This window comes from Cheilinus undulatus, linkage group 2, assembly GCF_018320785.1.
Source record: "Cheilinus undulatus linkage group 2, ASM1832078v1, whole genome shotgun sequence".
Lineage (NCBI taxonomy): Eukaryota > Metazoa > Chordata > Actinopteri > Labriformes > Labridae > Cheilinus > Cheilinus undulatus.
In genome coordinates, this window is record NC_054866.1 from 52,656,013 (window position 1) to 52,681,699 (window position 25,687).

The 25,687-nt window shown below is 41.1% G+C and overlaps 1 protein-coding gene across 1 annotated transcript; it reads left to right on the forward strand.

The window, feature by feature from the left end:
• The first annotated feature begins 15,033 nt into the window (after positions 1-15,033).
• On the forward strand, positions 15,034-15,971 carry LOC121525157 (chromatin-associated protein swi6-like). Its single transcript, XM_041810998.1, has 2 exons — positions 15,034-15,508; positions 15,599-15,971. The coding sequence occupies exons 1-2, from the start codon at positions 15,181-15,183 to the stop codon at positions 15,640-15,642; spliced, it is 372 nt and encodes a 123-aa protein (XP_041666932.1). The 5' UTR covers positions 15,034-15,180; the 3' UTR covers positions 15,643-15,971.
• Positions 15,972-25,687: the final 9,716 nt, after the last annotated feature.

Sequence of the window (25,687 nt, forward strand, 5' to 3'; positions counted from 1 at the left end):
CCATAGGACTTAGTGTGGGCTCCAAGGTATGCCCTACCCAGCTACCTTGCCCTAACTCTAACCGCTTAGTGACTCATACTTAAACCTAACCCCCCCTTCAGGGCTCTAGACTAAACACCTAACCCTAGCCCTAGGACTTAAGGTGGGCTCCAGGGTATGCCCTACGACCTTGCCCTCACCCTAACCACTTAGTGGCTTATGCCTAAACAGGTGTTGATTTCAACACCTGTTAAACCTTTTTTGAATTTTAGTGTACGGTGCTGCTCTAAACTTTCATAATATATTGCATAAAAAGTCGAAATGATACGTGCACTTCGTGAAGTGTTAGAAATTACTTTCGTATTTATTCAGATGGAAATCAGGTTGATTTACAAAGGCTGCATTATTTAATGTTTAATGTTTTGGTCTTCCCCCATAAAAAGAAGAAATACCAGCCCACTGTAGACTAGGCCTAAAGCTGAAACTGGACATTACCAGCCCAGGAGTGCAGAGGAAGCGTTCCTTTAAAACCTTGCCTTACTGGTTCCTCTTTAACAACCTAACCCTCCAAAACTAAACATATAAGCAGATGATGAAGGGTTCATCTGGAGTCTGAGCTGAACTATAAATCGATGTGTGGATGCTGTGCAATCCTGTTTGGCAGCGGTCCTCGCCGTGTGCAGGAGATGACGGATGTTTCGGAGAGAGGACAGTGTCAGGCCGAGCTGCAGCCGCATTAATAAACGCTGATGAGCCTGTTTTTCCTTAAAAGCCGTTTCTGCTTTATTAGACGTAGCACAATGAGCGAGAACACGTGGAGACAGATGGGAGGAGGCCGTAAAGGTCAGAGCACCCACGATGTTCAACATCGCTCGTGGAGGTAATATAAACCCAGCTGCCGTCACTGCTAATGAAGTACGGCGAGTTTTAACAGCAAATCAGAAGAGGTAGAGGCCAGGTGGCACAAAATCAATTCAGCTCTATTTGATTCTCTTCTCCTTAGACTAAGATATGAGAGACAGACGAGCTGCTGCTCTGCTGCCCTGCTGCTGTAGGAATCGTTCATAAAATGGGATTAGAATAGAGGTGTTTATAGGCAAATACTTTCCCTCTCAGATTAAATGCAAATTGTTATAGTGTTAAGCAAACTATTCAAAAGACAAGTAAACACCTTCTACAAACCAACTTCTCACCATAACAATGCAAAGTTGGTTTACAGAATGTGGCTAAAGCTAGCAGTGCTAGCACCGCTGATCTTCGATCCTCTTTGCAGGTTAACGTCTGCATACCTGAGCTGAATATCATCGTTCAGTGCTTCAGTTATTTGCTTATAATCTGACACAGCCTACATACAGCTTTGCACTGATGTGAAAAAGTATCCACCCCTTCCCGATTTCTTATTTTTTGCATATTTGGCACACCTGTGCCAAAGTGAAGTAGGCTAAAAGATCTCAAAAAGCAACACATCGTGGCACCGTCTAAAAAAAATTAAGTCATTAACATCTATCAGTCTAGAAGGGTAACAAAGACATTCCCAAGGCTTTGGTACTCTAGTTAACCCCAGTGAGAGCCATTATCCACAAATGGAGAAAACTGTGAACTATGGTGAACCTTCCCAGGAGTGGCCAGCCAACCAAAATAACTCCAAGAGCACATGGGTGACTCTTCCAGGAGGTCCCAAAAGAACCCAGAACATCTAAAGACCTACAGGCCTCACTGACTCAGTTATGGTCAGAGTTCAGTGTTCAACCTGAATAATAAACACTCGTTACAAATCAACAAAAAAATTTTTTTATTTCTTTATGCTTTGGTGCAATATAGCCATCTTAAAAATGTGAACACTTTAAAACAGAATTACCTTTTTATTGGTATTGTAAAAATAAGGGCTCACTGAACTAATTAATGAGGAAAGTAATTTTACTTTTATAGCTAGTCCATAATATGCACAAACATCAGGATACCAGAAAATAAACCAAAAATTTTTTGAGATAATGTTAATTGAGAAGAAATGCATATTTGTAAAAAGGGAACAAATTGGTTAAAATTTGACAAAAAACGGATTAACGTGGCAAAATTGGGCAAAGAGTGGCTGAATAATAGCCAAATTTTGCAAAAATTTGGCATAAATGGATTGAAGGGGGAAAATGGTGACAAAAGTGGGCAAAATGTGGCAGGAATGGGTTAAAAATGCCAAAAGGTTGAAAAAAATCGTTTAAAAGTGATAGAAGGGTGTGGCAAACATTGGCAAAAAGTGGACAAACAATGGTAAAAATGGGTTGAAAGCAACAAAATTGGGTGAAAAAAAGGAAGAAAAATTGGGTTAAATTTGGCAGGGACAAGTAGCTAAAATGGGCTACAATTGGCAAAAAAGCAGCAAAAATGGGTTAAAGGTGTCAAAGGAAGTGGTAGAAAAAAGTAGTTAAATTAGTTTAAAGTAGCATGAATAAATATCATATCTTGCCATGCTTTTCATTTCCAAAATGAAGTAATAGTTAGCCAGGATGCTAGCACCAATGGTACTGATCCAACACACATACACTGATATCAACAGTCAATCATGACTGGGGAGTGCCTGAGGGGCCCTGCTTTAGATGTGTTCATAAGAATGACCTGGACACAGGTATAAAGAACAGACGGGCAACTGGATCATATGATTTCTCTGGCCTCACTCTCGCTGCACAGAGGTATAAACATTTTAAACCAAATTAACTTTTTCTAAATCTTCCAATATGCAGATATTGTCAAGGAGTAGAAGTTGAGAAACCATTCAGTCCCTCTGCTGATAATGTTGGCGGTTCCTTTTAGGTTAGTGTGTCTGTGGAGGCATTCATGGGGTTAATTGTTGAGCAGCAGACTGCAGCAGTTAGAATGTTGGTATGCAGTTATTCATCATCACAGATCACCATAAAGATTCTTTAACCATTAAACTGAGAGCACACACTCTGACATCAAGGTTCATCTGAGCTTTAAATTAAAGACAGGACAGTAATGTGAAGACAGCAGCATAGTTATTAAAATAAGATGTTCCCACAGTCACATCACACTATTCCAGACATCTAAATGAGTCTGGGTGTCTCTGGATTTTCAGGATTTTAGGGTCCAAAACATTGCAAAGACCACACTGGACTGAAAGCAGTTATTGAGGCTGAGCACTTAATTGCTACAAGGATCTTATGTAATTCCTGGGATTTTTCTTTCTTCTCCCTACTATGGTCTGAATAATGGACTTTTGAGGGTCTGGGCATGTTCAGAAACTCGTGAAATTCTGCCTATGTATGTAACCTTGCAATGCAGATGAACTGCCATGATTCCATGTCTGTCATCAGCCAAAGACATCTTACAAAGCTCCAATCTGAAACGGCTGTGCCAGCTCTTCGAACGGGCCTGAGCAATCAGTGCAGCAATTAGCCCTGGTGTGGTTTTAGTGTAGCAGCAGTTTCATAAAAATTGTACCACTTTTTTATTAAATAAAGAGCAAAGAAACACACTAAAAGTTTATCTTGGTAGAGAAGATGTTGTTGCACTTCTCCAGGTAGGCCTCAGCTTGAGTTTTATTCACCAACAAGCTGTCAGGCTCAGGTACTGGAGCTGAGCATGTCTGCTACCTCATTCTTTACTGATGCACTGATTGGCCCATAATGAATGTGACAGACAGAATGTTTGTCCAATCACCAGCTAAAACATTTTTGAAAAGTCCTGCCCTTCCCAAACCCTTGTATGGAAGCATTCCCAGATGAATGTGAACTACATCTATGTCAGTGATACTCAACGTGTGGCTCTGGAGCCACATGTGGCTCTTTTGTGTCTTAATTTTAAATACTATTCCCTCCCAAAAGCCCCCATCTAAGCTACCTTTTGCCATTAAATACTCCATTTTACCCATTTTTTTGGCCATTTGGAAGTTCCTTTTTGCTACTTTCCCCCATTTTTTCCACTTTTATCCCACTTATGCCCTTTCTTACCATTCTTTTGCCACTTTTTGCCCATTTAATCTACCTTTTGCCAGTAAATACCACTTTTCCCTATTTTTACCCATTTTTACAGCTTCTTTTAGACACTTTTTCCCAATTTTTGCCACTTTTTTCCCATTTTTGCCCCTTTTCACCATTTTTTGGCCACTTTTTGCCCATTTAAGCTACCTTTTGCCATTATATGTCACTTGCATTTCTGCCACTCTTGACTGCTTTTTGCCCATTTTAGTAACTTTTCACTCATTTTCTTGCCACAATTTTGCCACATTTTCCCCATTTTGCCCCATTTCACAAATTTTTTGCTGCTTTTTTACCATTTTTGTCATCTTTAACTTATTTTTATTGCTACTTCAAGCTGTTTTTGCTACTTTTCATGTTATCAAAATGCTGCACAAAACTCAAAGGATGTGGCTTTTCTGAGCCCTCAAATGTGCATGTTTTTCAAGAGACAGGAAGTTGATGATAACTCAGCCATGCATGGACCAATCTGATTTAAACTGTCTGTGAATAATAATGGACCATGCATGTGCACGATCATATTGTAATGTTTCATAGCACCTCCTAATGGTGACAGAAAATATCATTTATTATGCTAGAAAGTGCTGTTCTTAAACCATTTCAGATATCAACTCCAAATTTGTTTCAAGAAGGCCTGAGATGTTGCTTCATCCCTGCACAAAAACATTTGTGATTCCTGCTGGATGTTCCACAGACAGCTGTTAGTGATATAACTACAAGTGGAAGCATTTAGGAGCAACAGCAGGTCAGCCATGAAGAGGAAGACCACACAGAGTGAGGGCAGTGACTGCTGACGAGAATGTGAATCCATAACTGGGGAATTCAGAACTTCCACTGGCTTTGATGTAAGCACTAAAACTGTGCGGCAGGAGCTTCATGAATGGGTTTCATACGGTGGCCGAGAGGTCTCACACGAATACAAATTCAAAACGTTTTGCAAAAAGAAAAAACACAACGACATTTGAGAAAAACACATAAACAAAAGTTTACAACACAAATACAAAAACTTGCTGCAGCGCATGAATACAAACAATCAGTGCCGCACATGAATACATAAACTCGGCACAGCGCAGAGGCAAGCAGATTCCACAACAGCACAAAAATACAACAACTTGGTGCAGCAGATGCAAATAAAAAGTCACAACACAACGGAATTGGGGCCGTTATTAGGGATGGACCTGATAGCTTGCTAACAGCTCTGTTAGCAATAAAGTTATGTACCACAACTCAAACTTACTGAAGACACGCTTGGATCGAGTAATTAAAGTAAGTAAACACTGATCGTTCGTCAGCTCCACTTCTTGCACATTTTATTTTGTAATCGATAAGTTTTAGAAGTAATTTTAAGCAGCAAACAGCGCGGACAGCTACGTTTGGGGTCCGATGTGCATGACGCAAGCTGCCAGACTAATGAATGGACTCGATCAATTTGATTTAGATAGTTGTTTACATACATGTTAAACTGTACAGGAGGTTACAGTTATTAAAAATCATGAAAAACACACTACAAATTACATACTGTGAGTACAGAAATCATTTTGAGTAGCGGTGTTGTAGTAACTTTATTGCTAACAGAACCATTATCAGCAGGCTATCAGGTCCATCCCTAATAACGGCCCCACTTCCGTTGTGTTGTGACTTTTTATTTGCATCTGCTGCACCAAGTTGTTGTATTTTTGTGCTGCTGTGGAATCTGTTTGCCTCCGCACTGTGCCGTGTTTATGTATCCATGCGCGGCACTGAGTGTTTGTATTCATGCGCTGCAGCAAGTTTTTGTATTTGTGTTGTAAACTTTTGTTTATGTGTTTTTCTCAAATGTCGTCGTGTTTTTTCTTTTTGCACAGTGTTTTGAATTTGCATTCGTGTGAGACTTCTCAGCCACCGTAGTTTCACACTCACCAGAGTCAATTAAAACATTAAAGACGGCATATGAATGAAAGACATCTTGGTACCAGAGGCCAAGTTTAAAGAAATATCTTTTAAAAGATGCAAACTGGGTAATGGGATAAGAGAAATAACAGGGGGTGTTAGGGTCAGTGCATTTTCTGGCAGATCCATTTCCTGGCTGAAACCAGACTCAAAAAAATGGGAGAAACTGTCATTATTCCATTATTATTACAGCACAAAGAAATCAGAGTTCTTTATCACAACATATATTGCAACGTAGCCAGTTTGCCTGTAGGTCCTGATTATTTACAACAAGAAATGGCCCAGGATTGGAGCGTGTGATTTTTGTTTTAGTTGCCGTGGCATCAAACCAGAAGTTAGATTTTAACTAGAATCATATCAAAGTAAAAAAAAAAAAAAATGTACTGAGCTAAAAGTACATTAAAAACTCACCCAGCATTAACCGTCCTCCTCCTCTGCGTCTGTGCTGCAGGTTTTCTCCCTGACTGATCACTCCATCCAGAGGTCAAAGGTCAGCAGCATCCATACACTTATACATGACGTATTACCTAAAAGCAATTAGAGAGAAAACACAGCCGACACTGAGTCAATCTGTAACCCTGTAATGGTATGCATACTTGTGTCTGCATTCCTCACTGTTCAGGCTCCTCTTCAATTCCTCATCAATCAGCTAATTAGTGCTAGAGAGCGATCAATAAAGACCACACACACATAAACACAGAGGCACTAATGTATGGCTGCTGTTAGGGACAGAGGCTGAGGCTCATTATTTTTAGAAGTCTGATCACTTTGTGCTGTTTTTGCTTTAACCTTCTTAGACTCTGTGTGCACCTAGGAGGACGTCACATTTTAGCTGTCCTAAAACAGAGTCATAATTCTGCTGTTACATCTTTGGCTTGGAATGTTGGGATATTTCCATATGAAATTTTCAGATATTTTCATGGAAATTTAAAAGAATTTGTTTGGATATGTTGGAGAAGTCACTTGGAAAACTGCATGTATTTTTATGGAGATTTTAGGGAATATGGAAATGTCCAGGCATTTCAATAAAAATTGCAAGGAATTTGTTTAAAGGTATTTCACTGGAGATTTAGAAACTTGTTTGGAATTTTTGGGGCATTTTCATGGAAATTTGGGAATCGTGTTTGTAAATTTGAGCAAACTTCACTGGAATTATTATGGAGCCATCCTTTGATATTTTTTGTTGTTTGGGGAAATTTCATTTGCATAGAATTTTGTGGAATGTATTTGCAAATTCTTGGGAATTTGAACTTTTAGAGGAAATTTGCTAGAAAGAAATCAGAAATTTAGATCTAATTTTTTGGGAAAATTCATATTGAATTTTTTTGGCTTTTTGATAACGTTCCTCTGAGAGAGTTTGGAGAGTATTTGAAGAAATCTGAAGTATTTTTTTAAAGATTATTTAACATGCACCAAACAGCACTAAGACCAGGAAAAGATCCCACGACCAGTGCCTCTGTCACTCTACCCATTGAGCTTAACCAGCACCTAATTTTCCAAATTTCTTTTTGATCATTCTTATGAGATACTTTCAGAATATGTTTAAGAATTTTCACAGAAATTTTAGGTAATTTCTTTGAAATTTTGGAGAATTTCTGTGAATTTTAGAGAGGAAAAATTCCAAGACTTCCAGGACCTTTAGTGGAAACTCAGCTTTGTCTTTTTGTTTTTGTTTTACACATAATATATGGAGTTGTATTTCCTTTGTTTGCATTGTAACTGAATTATTATTTAAGCTACAACATCAAGCAAGCTCAAAACTCCATCACTACACATTTTACTAAACGCTGAAGTGAAGAATGAATCTGATGTCAGATTGGTGTTTTTTCTGGCAGATCCACTTCCTGTTTGAAACCAGTCTCAAAAATGGTGAGACACTCTTGTTATTCCGTTTTTTCATTTTTGTTAAGAATGGTTAAAAAAATGAAACATTTTTTCATTTTTGTTGTTTTTTGACAAAAAATTGACCAAAAAAAGAAAGAAAGAAAAATTAGTCGGTTTCCTGTTTTGTTGTTTCAGTAACAAAAATGAAAAAAAAAAAAAAAAAAAAAAAAAAGGAAATAATTTTAAAAAGGGTCCAATTTCTTTTAAATAGGCTACTTTCTGTTATTTTGTTTTCTTGTTTTAATGAAATTCTTGAGAAAAAGGAAATCATGTGACCCAATGGGAAAGGTGAATATTTCAAAATAAAAGCCCTCATGTCAAAGTTTTAGACTACATAGCCATCCACGGTGTTTCACAGTATAATAATAGACCCTTTTTTTTCTAAACAAAATATTTAAAAATTTCAGGTGTGAAAGTGCTGGAGAATGTAATGGACTACATAAATTAGGAAAATAAATTAGCATGGACTGTTTGAGATGTTTATCCATGTACACAGCAGACGTCAGATGTTCGATAATGATTATATTGTTTGGTGGAAATATTCATTTATTATTGTGTGTACAAAATAAACAATTAGATAAATAAATAGTTCAGGGGTGTCAGACTCAATCACAGCAGGGGCCAGATTCTGGACTTGGGTCTAACCGGAGGACCTAACAGGGTCGATTTTTAAACTTAGAATTATTAGAATTATGGGGGTAAAAAACTTGGCACTGATGGTAAATGATTTTGCAATTAAAAGGTGAACATGAAAAGTTAAAAACTCAAAACCTAAGATAAAAACTAAAACTTATAAGTTAAAAAGGTAAAAACATGACATTTAAAGTTAAAATAATGTTTTTAAGAGGCAAAATATGAGATACAATACTGAAACCATAAATTTTAAAAGTCAAAAACAGAGATAAAATTCAAAATTATGATTTTTAAAAGTCAAAATATGAGGTAAACATCAAAATCATGAGTTTCAAATGTCAAAATATGTAATAAAATTGAAAATCATGACTTTTTAAGGTTAAAAAAATGACATAAAATTTAAAGTTAGGTGTTGAAAAAGGTCAAAACGTGAGATAAAAGTCAAAATTAAGATTTTGAGAGGTCCAAAAACTAAGATAAAATTAAAAATCCTGAGTTTTAAAGGTATAAAAGACTAGACAAAAGTCAAAGTTAGAAGTTAAAAAAAGTCAAAACGTGAGATAAAAGTCAAAATTATTATTCTGAAAGGTCCAAAAACTGAGATAAAATTAAAAATTCTGAGTTTTAAAGGTATAAAAGATTAGATAAAAGTCAAAGTTAGGAGTTGAAAAAGGTCAAAACATGAAATAAAAGTCAAAATCTTGACTTTAAAAGGTCTAAACAGGATTGATACTCTTAATTATGAATCTAAAAGGTAAAAATATGAGATAGAAAGTCAAAGTTATGAGATGTAAATGTTAAAAATTGAAAATATATTTCTCCCACATTCCTGACCTTTTATTAAATTATTTATACAGCTTATTTTTTCTAATTTTCATGACTCACCAAGGATGTTATTGATCATCAAAGTTAAGTTTACATTTTTATACTGGAGGAAATCTGCAGACCTCATACTGGTGAGCCAGTTATAATAAAAATATCATATGATCTGGTGGGCCGGGTATAACTGCACCAAGGGCCGGATTTGGCCCCCTGGCCTTGAGTTTGACACCCCTGAAATAGATCAGGGAGAAAATGGTAAATATGTGTATGGATAAATACCTCAAATGGTCCATGCTTATTGATTCCTATTATTTTATTTTCTTCCTCATTTGTGGCTCATGTTTCCATTTTTTTGTGTAAAAAAAAAAAAACAGAATAACAAGAGTTTATCCCAATTTCTGAAGCTGGTTTCAACCAGGAAATGGAACCATCAGAAAATACACTACCGTCAACATCTCAGTGAAAGAGTTAATGATAGTCTGGCATGACTTCAGGGATTGTGGGATACCTCTCTGGCAGACAGACTGACATCATGGGGGGGGGGGTTAGGGATGGTCAGGGTAATTAAGAGTTAATTTCAGGTTAAAATGCTCTCTGGGAGTGTGCTGAGGTTTGAACCTTTGGTGTTTATGTTACACACACATAACCTGACAGACATCTGCTGGTCCTGCCCACTTCCACCACCATCCGTTAATCCCAGAGTCCTGCTCTAGCTGATCACTGAAGAATAATCATTCATTGGTCAAAGTGATGCTTAAAGCAGTGCAGGAAAGGATCCCTGCAGAAATGAAGCTTTCTGTTTAACCAAAGATGAATTTTAACCACACAGATGCTTCTACACTCTCTATACAGCGCTGTTACAAAATATTCACCCCCTTGGATGTTTTACACGTTTATTGGTTTTATAATCCGTCATGGTCAGTTTAATTTGGCTTTTTTGACAAAAAATAACAAAAAACTTCTGTAATTTCAAAGTGAAAACAGATTTCTACAAAGTGATGTCAATTGACCTATGGCTAAGCCACGCCCCCTCCACTCACTCGGACAAACAATGAACATTCAGAGACAGACGCTATTGCAGTCTTCACAGTAGGAGACATTTCACAGGAGGCCACTGATGATTTTTGGAGACAGAAAGATCACATATCATCTAGAAGTCACCAAAAGGGTCTAAACTATGAACCAGAGGTATATATTAATAATTTCATTGTCCGTAAGGTCAATAAAAAGCTTCAGTTACAAGCCAAAATTTACAGGTCCCACTGCAAACATGATAAACCGCATCACAATCTCAGTCAACAAGATAGAGGATCAGCATCAAAGTGCCCCTGAAGTTAAGGTTTTTGGCTCAGAATATGAGAAACATATAACGGCCTTTTTACCATTTTTGTCACATCTCCAGGTTGACCTAGTTAAGTTACTTTTTCCCTCATGTTTCTAGTCTGTCATTTCCTGTTTTATTTTGGATACTTACCTTGTGTCTCTTTTCCAGATCACTCCTTCCTGCCCATCCCTACCTGTTTCCCTGTGTCCTGATCATCCTCATGTGTCTCACCTGTGTTGATTGTCGAGTGACTGCACCTGGTGATCCCCGGCTGAGTGTTCCCCTCCTCGTGTATTTAGCTCATTCACTCCCTGTCTGCTGTGCGAGATCGTCTTGTTTCCTTTGTGTCCAATTCCTTCGAGCCTTACTTCTGATTGACCTTCGTGATTTATTTGACCCAGTTTCCCGTCCTAGTTTCCGAGTTAGCCTGCCGTTTTTTGTACCTCTGCCTGCTTGTTTTGACCTCCCGTGTATCGAACCTTTTTCCTGATTAAACGGACTTGAAAGTGCTTGATTCCTGTGTCTGCTTTTGGGTCCTTTGGTCCGGCAAATCCCGTTACAGTACGATCTCGCCAACAATGGATCCAGCAGACTCTGACCCGCTGCGACAGGCGCTCAAAGCGCAGGGTCAGCGCCTTGCTCAACAGGATGAGCAAATTAAAGCGCTTGGACAGTTAGTGCAGCAGTTGGCCGGACGACAAGAGACTACCACGGCTGAGTTGGGAGCACAGCTCAGCACCATCACGCAGATGATCCAGATCAACCTGTCGAAAAATGATAACGCTCCTCCTCTGCCTCCTGAGCCGGCTACCCAGCCTTCTCTGCCTGCAGCGTCTCCCTCACTCGTTCCCCAGCTTTCCAGACCAGAGAAATTCTCCGGGGATTCTGGCGACTGCAAGACGTTCTTGACACAGTGTGAGCTTCACTTCGAACTCAACGCAGCTGCCTTCCCCTCGGACCGGGTCAAGATCGCCTTCATCGTCTCTCACCTGACGGACAGAGCCAGCCGTTGGGCCACTGCGGAGTGGGGCAGGAGATCGGACATCTGTAACTCCTTGGCGGCGTTCACTAAAGCCTTTACTCAGGTATTTCAAAACATTCAGCCAGGCAGAGAAGCAGCCAGGGCCTTAACTAGAATTAAGCAGGGGCGTAGAAATGTGTCTGACTACGCCATTGAATTTAGAACATTATCTGCTGAAAGTGATTGGAATTCCACTGCCCTGCTTGATGCCTTTTTTGAAGGCTTATCTGATAAATTAAAGGACCATCTAGTGACTTTTGATCTTCCTCAAGATTTAGATTCTTTGATTGCTCTGGCCATTAAAATTGATAAGAGACTCTTAGAAAGAGAGAAGGATAGAGGCAGGCAGCGGGACCGTTTTTATCCTGCTTACACTAGGAGGTCCAGCCCAGCTGATCTTCCCCAGGCCGGGAGAAGACCTGCCTCACTCCCGCTGGTCACCGATGCCCAACCTGAGGAACCCATGCAGCTAGGCCGCACCAGGCTCACTCCAGATGAGCGTCTCCGTCGAATGAAGGAGGGCCGCTGCATCTATTGTGGACAACTGGGTCATCTTTTGGTTGACTGCCCTATCAGACGGAGATCCCCTAGACTACAGACTGTGGTGAGTCGCAACCTCATATTTAACAATCCTGCCCAATTACTCCCTGAAGTCTCCATTGAAGCCAAAGACATTAAGACTGTGAAAGCATTCATTGATTCAGGATCTGATGCTAATCTGATGAACTCTCTCCTGGTTAGGAGACTCGGCCTTACGACTTTCAACCTGAATCATCCCCTGGAGGTCTGCGCGGTTAATGGCAGTTCAATGGGCAGAATTACTCACCGCACTCCAGTCTGTGACCATTCGCTTTCCTGACTCACACAGTGAACAAATCAGTTTTCATGTTTTTGACTCCCTCAATCATGAGATAATCTTAGGGAGACCCTGGCTCGAGATTCACAACCCTAAGATTGATTGGGCTTCAGGACAAATAACTGACTGGGGAATAAATTGCAGTCTGACTTGTTTTCATAGTAAACCCCAGAAAGTTCCGGTAACAGTACCTCACCCTGACTCTGATTACCCTGACTTATCCCAAGTTCCTGACTTTTACCATGACCTGAAGGAAGTTTTCAACAAAGCTAAAGCTAAATCCCTACCTCCACACAGACTTTATGACTGTGCCATTGATCTCTTACCTGGAACGTTTCCTCCCAAGGGGAGACTTTACTCTCTCTGCTCCCGAAAGACAGGCAATGGAGCAGTATGTGGAGGAGTCTCTGGCGGCAGGGATAATTCGGCCGTCCTCTTCACCTGCAGGAGCTGGTTTCTTCTTTGTGGACAAGAAGGACAAATCGCTTCGGCCATGCATTGACTACAGGGGCCTTAACAACATCACCGTGAAAAACAGGTACCCCCTCCCTTTGATCTCATCTGCTTTTGAACAATTAAGTGAAGCTAAAATATTCACTAAGCTGGATCTGCGAAATGCTTATCACCTAGTCAGAATAAGGGAGGGGGATGAATGGAAGACAGCATTTAACACTCCCACGGGTCACTACGAATATTTAGTTATGCCCTTTGGCCTTACTAACGCTCCTGCAGTTTTTCAAGCCCTGGTCAATGACGTTCTGCGGGATATGTTAAATGACTTTGTATTCGTTTACTTGGATGATATCCTAATTTTTTCCTCGGATGAGCAAACCCACATCAGCCATGTCAGAAAGGTCCTGGAGCGCCTCTTTCAGAACCAGCTTTCGTCAAAGCCGAGAAATGTGAGTTTCACAGACCTTCCGTTACCTTCTTAGGATACATCATTGCAGAAGGTCAGATCCAGATGGACCCTGAAAAGGTTAGTGCTGTCAAAGATTGGCCAGTACCTTCTTCCGCAAAGAACTTCAAAGATTTCTGGGGTTTGCCAACTTTTATAGAAAATTCATTCGAACTTTAGCATTATTGCCTCACCCCTGCATGAGCTTACCTCCTCTAAGAGGCAATTTTTGTGGAACTCTGCTGCTGATGCAGCTTTTGTCAGACTTAAGAACTGTTTTTCTTCTGCTCCTGTCCTCATTCTGCCTGACACTAACAATCAGTTTGTTGTTGAGGTAGACGCATCTGATGTAGGCATTGAGCTGTATTGTCTCAACGTTCTTCCAAGGATGATCGTCTCCACCCCTGTGCCTTCCTGTCACGCAAGCTTTCTGCAGCTGAACGCAACTACGATGGAGGCAACCGGGAGCTGCTGGCAGTCAAAGTGGCACTGGAGGAGTGGAGGCATTGGCTGGAGGAACTTCTCAACCCTTCTTGGTGTGGACTGACCACAAAAATTTAGAATATCTTCAAACAGCCAAGAGACTGAATGCCAGGCAAGCCAGGTGGGCATTATTCTTTAATCGTTTTAATTTTACCCTATCCTATCGACCTGGTAATAAGAATGTTAAGCCTGATGCTCTCTCTAGAATCCATTCTAATGAGGAGCAAAAAGCAGAACCTGAACTGATCCTCCCACGTTCCTGTGTTGTTGCTAATGTTACTTGGGAGATAGAGAGAAAAGTCCAGGAGGCCATCCATAATGTTAACCCCCCTGTGAACTGTCCACCTGGTAGCCTGTTTGTTGTTCCTGAGCTCCGCTCCCAGGTTATCCAATGGGCACACTCCTCTCGGTTTTCCTGCCACCCGGGTGTTAGCCGAACTCTGGGGGTCCTTAAAGAACGTTTCTGGTGGCCCTCTATGGACAAGGAGGTTTCGGAATTCATCTCAGCCTGCCCCACCTGTGCCTCCAGTAAGGTCTCCCATCAGCATCCGGCAGGTCTGCTCCATCCTCTTCCGGTACCCAAGAGGCCCTGGTCCGACATATCCCTGGACTTTGTCACGGGACTCCCCACCTCAGAAGGTAACACCACTGTTCTCACAGTGGTGGACAGATTTTCTAAAATGGCTCATTTTATCCCTTTACCCAAGTTGCCCTCTGCCAAGGAAACAGCCGAGGCTATGCTGCACCATGTTTTTCGTCTACATGGTCTCCCTAGAGATGTGGTGTCGGACCGGGGCCCCCAGTTCACCTCCAGGTTCTGGAAGGAATTCTGTTCGCTGATTGGAGCCACTGTGAGCCTCTCCTCTGGATTTCACCCTCAATCGAATGGACAAACTGAGCGGATGAATCAAGAAATGGAGACGGGCCTGCGCATTCTGGCTTCCCAGAACCCTTCCTCATGGTCCAACCAGCTCGTGTGGGTAGAATATGCACATAACTCACTTATTAACTCATCAATTGGCATGTCCCCCTTTCAGTGTGTGTACGGCTTTCAACCTCCTCTTTTTCCTGCCCTAGATAAGGAGGTATCTGTCCCATCTGCCTGGACCCTGGTGCGACGGTGTCGCCGGACCTGGGAGCGAGCCAGACAAGCCCTCCTCCGAGCTTCAGCCAGACACAAGACGGCGGCTGATCGCAAAGGTCTGAGGCCCCAAGTATCACTGTGGACACAAAGTTTGGCTATCCACTAAAAACCTGCCTCTGCGTCTGGATTCTAAGAAGCTCGCTCCCAGGTTCGTTGGTCCGTTTCCTATTTCCAAAGTTATTAATCCTGTAACTGTCCAACTAAAACTACCCAGAACCATGAGAGTCCATCCTGCATTCCACGTCAGTCAACTTAAACCCGCCAAATCCAGCCCTCTGGTCCCCCCCCCCCAGCCCCCCCCGCCCCCCCGTTTCGTTGATGGAGAAAGAGTCTACACCGTCAAAAAGTTGCTAGCCGCCAGAAGAAGAGGCCGTGGCTATCAGTATCTGGTGGATTGGGAGGGTTATGGCCCTGAAGAGCGCTCCTGGGTCCCCGCTAGAGACATCATGGACCCAGAGCTCATCAAAAACTTCCACAATGAACATCCTGATGTTCCTGGGCCGTCTGGAGCCAGCCGTGGAGGGGGGGGTACTGTCACATCTCCAGGTTGACCTAGTTAAGTTACTTTTTCCCTCATGTTTCTAGTCTGTCATTTCCTGTTTTATTTTGGATACTTACCTTGTGTCTCTTTTCCAGATCACTCCTTCCTGCCCATCCCTACCTGTTTCCCTGTGTCCTGATCATCCTCATGTGTCTCACCTGTGTTGATTGTCGAGTGACTGCACCTGGTGATCCCCGGCTGAGTGTTCCCCTCCTCGTGTATTTAGCTCATTCACTCCCTGTCTGCTGTGCGAGATCGTCTTGTTTCCTTTGTGTCCAATTCCTTCGAGCCTTACTTCTGATTGACCTTCGTGATTTATTTGACCCAGTTTCCCGTCCTAGTTTCCGAGTTGGCCTGCCGTTTTTTGTACCTCTGCCTGCTTGTTTTGACCTCCCGTGTATCGAACCTTTTTCCTGATTAAACGGACTTGAAAGTGCTTGATTCCTGTGTCTGCTTTTGGGTCCTTTGGTCCGGCAAATCCCGTTACAATTTTAACCAAGAGTGTCTCTCCGTTAGTTTGGTGCTACAGTATTTACATTGAATCATTCAGCGTAACGTTTGCCAACCTTTATTATCTTGGCTTTTACAGAAAAGCTAAGCTCCAGAAGTTTTTTGTTTTTTTAAAGATTTATTTTTGGGCCTTTTCGTGCCTTTATTTGATAGAGGAAGGGCAGTGGACAGACTCGGAAACAGGGAGGAGGGTGGGGGGAGACATGCGGCAGGGGGCAGCAGGGCGGACTCGAACCCGGGCTGCCCACGCACATGGGTCGCGCCCTGACCCACTCAACCATCTGCACTCCCCAGCTCCAGAAGTTAACGTTAGTTTAACTAGAGCCCTTTGGACAACAGCTAACAATGATGTACGATCACCAAAGAACAACAACTAGAACAAACAATGCCAGTGAACTCCCAACAAACAACGTGACACAACGAACACCGTAGCTAGGAGCTAACGTTAGGCTAACGTTAGGCTAACTTAAGCTAATGTTAGCTAACGTTAGAGATGTTAAAGATAACTTTATATTTCTTTCCCGCAAATTGACGATATGTAGCCTCAAAGACGATGTTTGCTTACCTTAGAACAGAGGTAGACATCCGTGTTAATTTTGTTCACGTTGAGTTGATGTTGTGGTCTATAACTTTTATCCAAAGAAGACACTTTTCACGGTTTAGATGTGGCTTAGGAAAGGATAAAAAATACACTCCGTCGCCCAGCCTCTCAGGATACCTTGTGTTGGAGCTGCATTTACCCCATGAACACCGTTTGACCATTTTTAAAAATAAAATCTCCCAAAAAAAAAAAAAAAAAAAAAAAATCATAAAAATCATAAAACCAGACGGAAACTGACTTTCTCCTATTCATTTCAATGGACGTCCAGGCAGAGGATGTGTATGGAATGGCTATGCACTGAGATTGGCTCATCGCATTTGAGGGCGGGACTTAGCCATAGGTCAATTACATAAACTTATGTAATGTAAAATAAGTGACTGCACCGAAATTCCCCCCTTAAAGTGACTGACCTGACTCAAGAGAGATCCAGCCTTTTTTGGTTTGTGGTCACACCTCTGTCTGGAAGATCCAGTCACTGGTCACTCAGTATTCCTAGCCACCATTAGACCATGAAGACAAAAGAACACTCCAAGCAACTCAGAGAAAAGGTTATTGAGAAGTCTAAGTCTGGAGATGGAGACAAAAACATTTCCAAGTCACTGAACATCCCCCAGAGTTCAGTTAAATCCATCATGAAGAAACGAAGAAATATGTCACATGTGTAAATCTGCCTAGATCAGACCGTCCTCACAAACTGAGTGAGCGTGCAAGAAGGAGACTAGTGAGAGAGGACACCAAGACACCTATGTCTACTCTGAAGGAGGTCCAAGCTTCAGCAGATGAGATGGGAGAGACTCTGCAGACAACAACTGTTGGCCGGGTTCTTCACCAGTCAGAGCTTTATGGGAGAGTGGCAAAGAGAAAGACACTGTTGAAGAAAACTCAGATTCAATCTGGACTAGAGTTCACCATAAGGCATGTGAGAGACTCCATGGTCAAGAGGAAGAAAGTTCTTTGGTCTGATGAGACCAAAATGGAGCTTTTTGGTCATCAGACAAGACACCAACCACTGAAACCACCACAAACACACCAGCCCTTCTGTGGAGCACGGTGGTGGCAGTATCATGCTGTGGGGATGCTTCTTGGCAGCTGGAAGACTTGTAAAAGTAGAGGGTAAAATGAATGCGGCCAAATGTAGGAAAATTCTGGGGGACGATCTTATTCAGTCTGCAAGAGAACTTGTTTTATTTTCCAGTAAGACAGTGAGTGGAAGCATACAGAGAAAGCTGCACAGAAATGCTTTAAAGACAACAAGGGGAATGTTTTGGAGTGGCCGAGTCAAAGCCCAGACCTTAATCCAATAGAGAATTAGCGCAACCTGACAGAGCTTGAGCAGTTTGTCCTAGAAGAATGGAGTAAAATTCCAGAGTCCAGATGTTTGAGACTGACTGAGACCTATCCACACAGACTCAGAGCTGTGACTGCAGAAAAATGAGACTCTACTAAAATACTGACATGAAGGGGGTGACTATTTATGCAGCCACTTATTTTACATCACATATTTTTTATTTAATTGATATCACCTAGTAGAAATCTGTTTTTTCAGGCATGCTCTGAGAAAACTAGCCAACCATTTCAAAAAGTGTTTTCAGTGAAAAATATATTTTAATTTTTTAACTTCTGTTATTGTTGGTTGTATGACAGAAAATTCTGATTCATGGCCGATGGAGGCATAATAATTGTGGGTAGGATCAGCTCCCTTTTTGGCCTTTGCAGAAAATTGAGGACTTTTAAATCATACTAAATATCATCATATTTCTAGGGTAAAATTGGGTGATTTTTAAGGTTTTATTTGAAAATAAAAGAGAAAATCTCTTGTTTGAAACAAGTCTGGATCCATCAGTGCTGACCCAGATTAAGGTGTTCAGGTTTGACTCTGAAGCAGTGATACTCAACATGTGGCTCTTTTGTGAGGATTTGTGGCTCTTTTTTGCCTTAATTTTAAATACCATTCCCTAGAAAACCTTAAAAAAGGGGAGGTTTTTTAAATACCATTTTTGCCACTTTTCACCCATTTAAGCTACCTTTTGCTATTGAATACCCCATTTTACCCTTTTTAGGCAATTTTGCAGCTTCTTTTGCACCTTTCCCACTATTTTTTCCACTTTTATCCCACTTTTGTCCCTTTTTAACATTTTTTTGCCACTTTTTGCCCATTTAAGCTACCTTTTGCCATTAAATACCCTTTTTTGCACATTTTTGTAACTACTTTTTGACACCTTTTCCAATTTTTGCCACTTTTCACCCATTTAATCTACCTTTTGCTCTTAAATACCCCTTTATTCCTGTATTTGCCCGATTTTTGCAACTTTTTTTGCCACTTTTATTCAATTTTTTTCCTTTTTAAACATTTTTTTGCCACTTTTTGTCTAAATAAGCTACCTTTTGCCACTAAATACCCTTTTTTTGCACATTTTGCAACTTCTTTTTGATACCTTTTCCCAATTTTTGCCAAATTACACCCATTTAATCTACCTTTTGCCATTAAATACCCCATTTTACCCTTTTTGGGCCATTTTGCAGCTTCTTTTGCCACTTTTCCCCCATTTTTTCCACTTTTATCCCACTTTTGCCCTTGTTTTCCATTTTTTTCACGGCATTTTGCCCATTTTAGCTACCTTTTGCCATTAAATACCCCTTTAATCCTGTTTTTGCCCATTTTTGTGATGTTTTTGCTACTTTTATCCCATTTTTTCCTTTTTTACATTTTTTTGCCACTTTTTGTCTAAATAAGCTACATTTTGCCATTAAATACCACTCCTTTCCTTTTCTCCCAAATTTTTTGCCTCTTATTTTTGCGACTTTTTTAAAAACTTTTTTTCCCTTTTTCACTATTTTTTGACTCTATTTGCCCATTTTTGCAACTTTTTTTGACACTTTAATCCCATTTTTTCCTTTTCAAACCCTTTTTTTTTGCCTCTTTTTGTCTAAATAAGCTACCTTTTGCCATTAAATACCCATTTTTGCACATTTTTGCAACTTCTTTTTGATACCTTTTCCCAATTTTTGCCAAATTACACCCATTTAATCTACCTTTTGCCATTAAATACCCCCATTTTACCCTTTTTGGGCCATTTTGCAGCTTCTTTTGCCACTTTTCCCCCATTTTTTCCACTTTAATTCCACTTTAGCCCTTGTTTCCCATTTTTTTACGGCTTTTTGCCCATTTAAACTACCTTTTGCCATTAAATACCCCTTTATTCCTGTCTTTGCCCATTTTTGTGATTTTTTTTTGCAACTTTTATCCCATTTTTTCCTTTTTAAACATTTTTTTTGGCACTTTTTGTGTACATAAGCTACCTTTTTCCATTAAATACCACTCATTTCCTTTTCTCAGAAATTTTTTGCCTCTTCTTTTTGCCACTTTTTTTTTTTTTTACTTTTTTTCCCCCTTTCTCACTATTTTTTGATACTGTTTGCCCATTAAAGCTACCTTTTGCCATTACATATCACTTGCTTCCAATTTTTTGCCCATTTCTGACACTCTTGATTGCTTTTTGCCCATTTTAGTGACTTTTCACTCATTTTTGCCACAATTTTGACACTTTTTGACCATTTTTCACCAACTATAACTCATTTTTTTGTCACTTCTTACCAATTTTTGCTATTATCTGACAATTTTCTGCTTTTTCACCCCATTTTCATCCACTTTGACGCATTTTTTGCTGCTCTATTACCATTTTTATTGCCTTTAACTTATCTTTATTGCTACCTTAAGCCGTTTTCACCACTTATATTTTGGCTCTTGCATGGGTATTTTTCAACAAATTGGCTCTTTGGTTGAGCAGGGTTGAGTAACACTGCACTGGAGCTTCTTTGACTGCAGGTGAATCCGACACCGTGCTGCGGCTTCTCTCGGGAAACTGTCGAGGAAAAGCTGCAACAAGTTGAGTCTGTGGGGGAGAAACGGTCTCACTTTAGTCTGATGTGTCGACTCATTACCTCATGTGTTTCTGAGGTGAGCCAAGCTGTCGAGCTCTGCGAGAAGGTGGTGAAGAGGCCGTTCCCCCAATCAGCCGGGCAGATTGAGTTTCAGCCGTCCGGCCTCTTTAATGACCCCTTTCTGTGTCCGACACTCAAACCGCTGACTACAACAGAGCCTGTGATCCAGGGCCGCCCTCTGTTCACATTCCTGCCTCCCTGCCCTGAAAGAGCTTCAATCTGTCTGACATCTGCAGCCCGGCTTACCTTATCATTAGAGATAGACCACTCGCCCGACCCGCCACGGACAACTCTCGCTCACAACTTTCCCTGGGCCTTGGCTCGTTCTCAGGGGACCCAGGAAAGGGCCGGGACCCTGTGATAGGAACCCCCAGGGAAGCAGAAACCCCACCGTCATTACCTGTGGGGGGCAGATCAAGGTGGGGGGGGGGTGTTTCCAGAGAGGCGCTGGTCTCCTTTTGTTCCCGAGGAGAGAGAGGAAGATGAGGGTGAGGAGGGGGATGGTTCAACTGGTTTAACTGGAAACTGAGCTAAAGAGTGAGGAGGCAGACGGATTAGACTGGAGAAACTTTCACAGGACAGAGCAAAATGTGATGCTTCTGATTAGTGGTGCTGGAAAAGAATCGATTTAAAATCACAAATATTTCCTACAGTTCAGATTCAATTCAACTACAGTTCTTGGAAAGCTGAGTTCAGTTTCACTGGCCACACCCAGGCCTGATTACCGCCAGGTTTGTTGAAAGAAGCAATCCCTTAAATAGAAGCTGTCAGACAAAGTGAAGCTTAGCATAAGTTCAGTCAGGAAGACCATATTCTCCATGAGGGTTTAGTAGTTCATGCCTGCACTATTTCATGCACTCCCTCCTTTTGCCCTCTGTCACATCATAATCAGCTGTTCACATCACCTGGTCACACCTATCCAATAGCACTGCTCCACTTCCTCACTGTTGGCCTATCAAATCTCTGCTGCCCCTTTTAAATCCGGCTTTCTCCCCCATCAGTTCGTTCATGGCGTGGTTCCGAGTGACCCTCCACCTCCCCATCACCACCAAGTCTGCAAGTCCATCAACTATGAACTAAGATGACCTCCTCAGCCATCACCACCACCACCAGTGTCTGGACTCCACAGGGGGGATAGATCTTTCCACCGCTCAGGGCAGATACCCTTCGATCACACTATGTCCTTGTGGAGTTCAAGCGCCAAAGAGACTCTGACAATAATTCAATATCACATCTATGTTAATAAATATTATTCATTATCTCACATGTAAAATAAAATGTTATCTTTAAATCAGTCACTGGTCTCTCCTGATTGCAATGAAGTAGGCTACAAGCTCTCAGAAAGAAACACATCACGCCACGATCCGAAGAAATTCAAGAACAAATGAGAAACAAAGTGATTGAAATCTATCAGTCTGGAAAAGGTTACAAAGATATTTCCAAGGCTTTGGGACTCCAGCTAACCATGATCAGAGCCATTATCCACAAATGGAGAAAACTAGGAACAGTGGTGAACCTTCCCTGGAGTAGTCGGCCAACCAAAATGACTCAGGGGTGCAACATCAACTCATCCAGGAGGTCACAAAAGAACCCAGAGCCACATCCAAGGACCTGCAGGCCTCACTGGCCTCAGCTAAGGTCAGAGTTCATGACTCAACCATCAGAAAAACACTGGGCGAAAATGGCATCATGGGAGAGTTCCAAGGCCAAAACCACTGCTGGCAAAAAAAGAGCACAAAGGACATCTAACATTTGCCAACAAGCATCCTGATATCTAAACTGCTCATGCCTGGCCACGCTCTGTTGCTCTCTCTACAAGCTGCTCTTTCTACCCCCCTCCACCCCAGCTCCTCCTTTATACTGCTTCTGACTTGATCAGTGTCATTCTGTCGTCACTGATGCCTGCTCTGCTCTGGGTTTTTGCTGCCTCCTGAATGATCTAGCCATTTAGGAAAACTCAGTCACTAAGCATATCTTAACCTACATTATACTGCTTTTAAAATCTTTCATATGCCTCACTTTAAGGATATCAAAAAGACCCCAACAATGTCATATATTTATGTATGCAACCTCCCTATCCCCCAAATTATTTTCATCTGCCAAAGAGGAGCCTGGCAGAAAACATGTGGCATTAATGTAAACACTAAACACTAAAACTGCAGCAGGAGCTTCATGAACAGGTTTCCATGGCCAAGCAGCCGCATGCAAGCCTCACACGGATGAAGTGGTGTAAAGCAGTGGTTCTCAACCTTGGGGTCGGGACCTTATTTGGGGTTTAGAGACACTGAGAGGAGGTCCCCAGATGCCCTAAAAAAGCAAGAATATTTTCTAAGTTCCACTGTTGCCACTTTACACCAATTTTGTAAAATCTTTTACCCGTTTTCATCATTTTTCCCACCAATTTTAACATATTTGCAATGTAACACCTATTTTTGTCAATTTTAAACTCTTTCCATCACTTTTTTCTGCCTGTTTTTGCCACTTCAGCTTAATGCTGCCTCTGTTGACCCGTTATTGCCACTATTAACCCCTTTTAACCACTTGTTGCACCCAATTTTTCCAATTTGAACCACATTTCACCATTTGACATGATCAATTTTAGTAGTTTAACCAATTTCTTCCAATATTTGCCTATTTTTTTCTTTCATAGTTAACCCTTTTATGCCCGTTTATAGCAATTTTTCATCCCATTTCACCAAATTTCCACCCATTTTGCCAATTTAAAGCCATTTCAGCCACATTTGAACTCCATTTTACCACTATACATGCCCATTTTTGCCATTTTTAAATATAAAATATGGTTATCACTGTTTAACTTTACAATGGACCATGGTTTTGCTGACCTCTATGGTTTTGGACCCAGTTTGGGTCCCAGAAAGTTCTCCCATTTATCCCCCTTTATGAACTGCCTTGTCTCCACATGACTATTCTTGATTGTGCCTGGCTGTGTTCAACCACCTTCAGGTACAGTGGGGGTCCCCGGGCTCTGGCACCTTTATTTTGGGGGTCACGGGCTGAAGAGGTTGAGAACCACTGGTGTAAAGCACATTGATGGATCAGTGGAAGCATGTTCTGTGGAGTGGCCAATCACACTTCTCTGTTTGGCAGTCAGATGGGCGAGTTTATGAGACTCAACAATCATTGCATAGTTTTTATTTACATTTTACACAGTGCCCCAATTTTTATGTGATTGGGGTTGTAAATACATAATTGACATTTGTGACAAGAAAGCTTGAATTCACACATCATTTCAGTAAATTACGAATATAATATGTATGGATCTCCTGCCCTCATAGACTTGTATTCATTATGAGCCTACCCCTCTCCAAGATGGCGCCCTCGTAGACCTACTGCTCCTGTTTAACAGCAGCCAAAGGGGCATCTACATAAACAAATCTATGACCAGCTTTTTAAAACACATGGCTGCCAAGCTGTGACTTACAGAAGAGATCTTTGACTTCGACTAAAAATGTTTAGATTTAAATGTCCTCTCATTTTTGCTGATTAACTTCAGAAAGCTTCAGCTTCTTGAGCTGTGATGTGTGACGGTGTTTAGGGAATGGAGGAGCCTGTGGACTTTGTTTTTTGGTGAATGCACATATGCATGGTGTTTTGACATGGACAATAATGTCATGGTGGCATTTACATATAGACAACCAGGAGTGCTCTTTTGGCGTCCATGTTTGTGTTTCCATATGGGGTTACCACCTGGACCCTAAGTCTTCATGACACTAGATCGTGACTTTAGGAGCTTCATCTAAAGGCTACAGGAGTGGCAGTGATATTTGAGCTCCCATAGTGATCAATAAGCATGTCCAGACTCAGAGGAGGTTTGGTTTGTCCTCGTAGTTCAAGTTTCTTTAATTCTGATCAGTCCTGATCAATATTAGTGCAGTTACTGTCCTTTGTTCCGAGGCAGTCACAATCATTAATAAATATAAAAATCCATACAAGTCAACCTATGGGTAATTCATTTTTGATCACATGGCAGTTTCACAGTCCAAACATCAATAATAACATGTCGACAGTTAAGGCAGTCTGGTTTCATTTTAGTGTCACCTGTTGTTAGTTAGCTTTAAGAAAGTTCTAAAGAAAGGCTTTGAATACAAACTAGTTATTATTTATGCTCACAAAGTTAAAAAAAAAAAAAAAATGCTTATTTTGAACTTTTCCATGACTTTTTTATACAATTCATCAGCGTGTCCTCACAGCATAAAAGCATCCATCAAAAAGCTTCACTGTCCACACTGCATCACTGTGAAACATTTTTAATTTTCATTTTTCCCCTCAACATAATGACATCTAGTGCTTTTATTTTGAAAGTGGAGAAACAGAAAGATGGGGCTTTTTAGTGATGAGTGTTTGTAAAACATTTCAGACATGAATATGAGCATTATTAATGCTATTGCCACTCTGTAAAATAAGCTAACAAGCTCTTCTAGTGAGATTAGTGAGGGAAAATATACTGAAGGACACCCCCAATGACAGGATCCTCACCTCACTGCTAAACACTTTTATAGGGCCTGAGAGTTGTTCCAATTCTGATACCAGTATCAGAAATACGTCCCATACTGCCTAAAATGCAGGTATTGATCTGTGAGTGCAAGAGTTTATGCACGGATAAGATAGCTTTTGGTTTAGCTTTATATTTTGCTTCATTTAGCCATGCTAACTGTTTGCACTATGAACTGAAAATCAGTGCACAAGACACCGTTTTCAGAGCAGTGAAGAAGAATCAACCGTGGGGGCGTATACTGACTGGAGCCTCATTGCAAATGATTATTTGTCTGAGTAGTCTGCATGTGTGTGGTGTCAACACGATTAATCTACTGCTCCAAATCGCATTGTAGCCTCCCAAACCCAGAATCGTAAATATCAAATGGATTCTAGGTCGTAGTGCTACTGACAGAGTACCCACAACAACCAATGAGAGTGAGCACACCGGGTAGCGTCACAACCGCTCACAACCATGAGCACAACTGTACCTTAATTCCAGCCAGGATTTCGTCCTGAGTCTTTCCCTTGTTTTATAATTGTGGCTGCACCTGTAACACATACCAGGACAGCCTGTTGTGAAGAGACAGCAAGACGGTATCGACAGACATCCATGTTTTTTTTGTTGTTGTTGTTT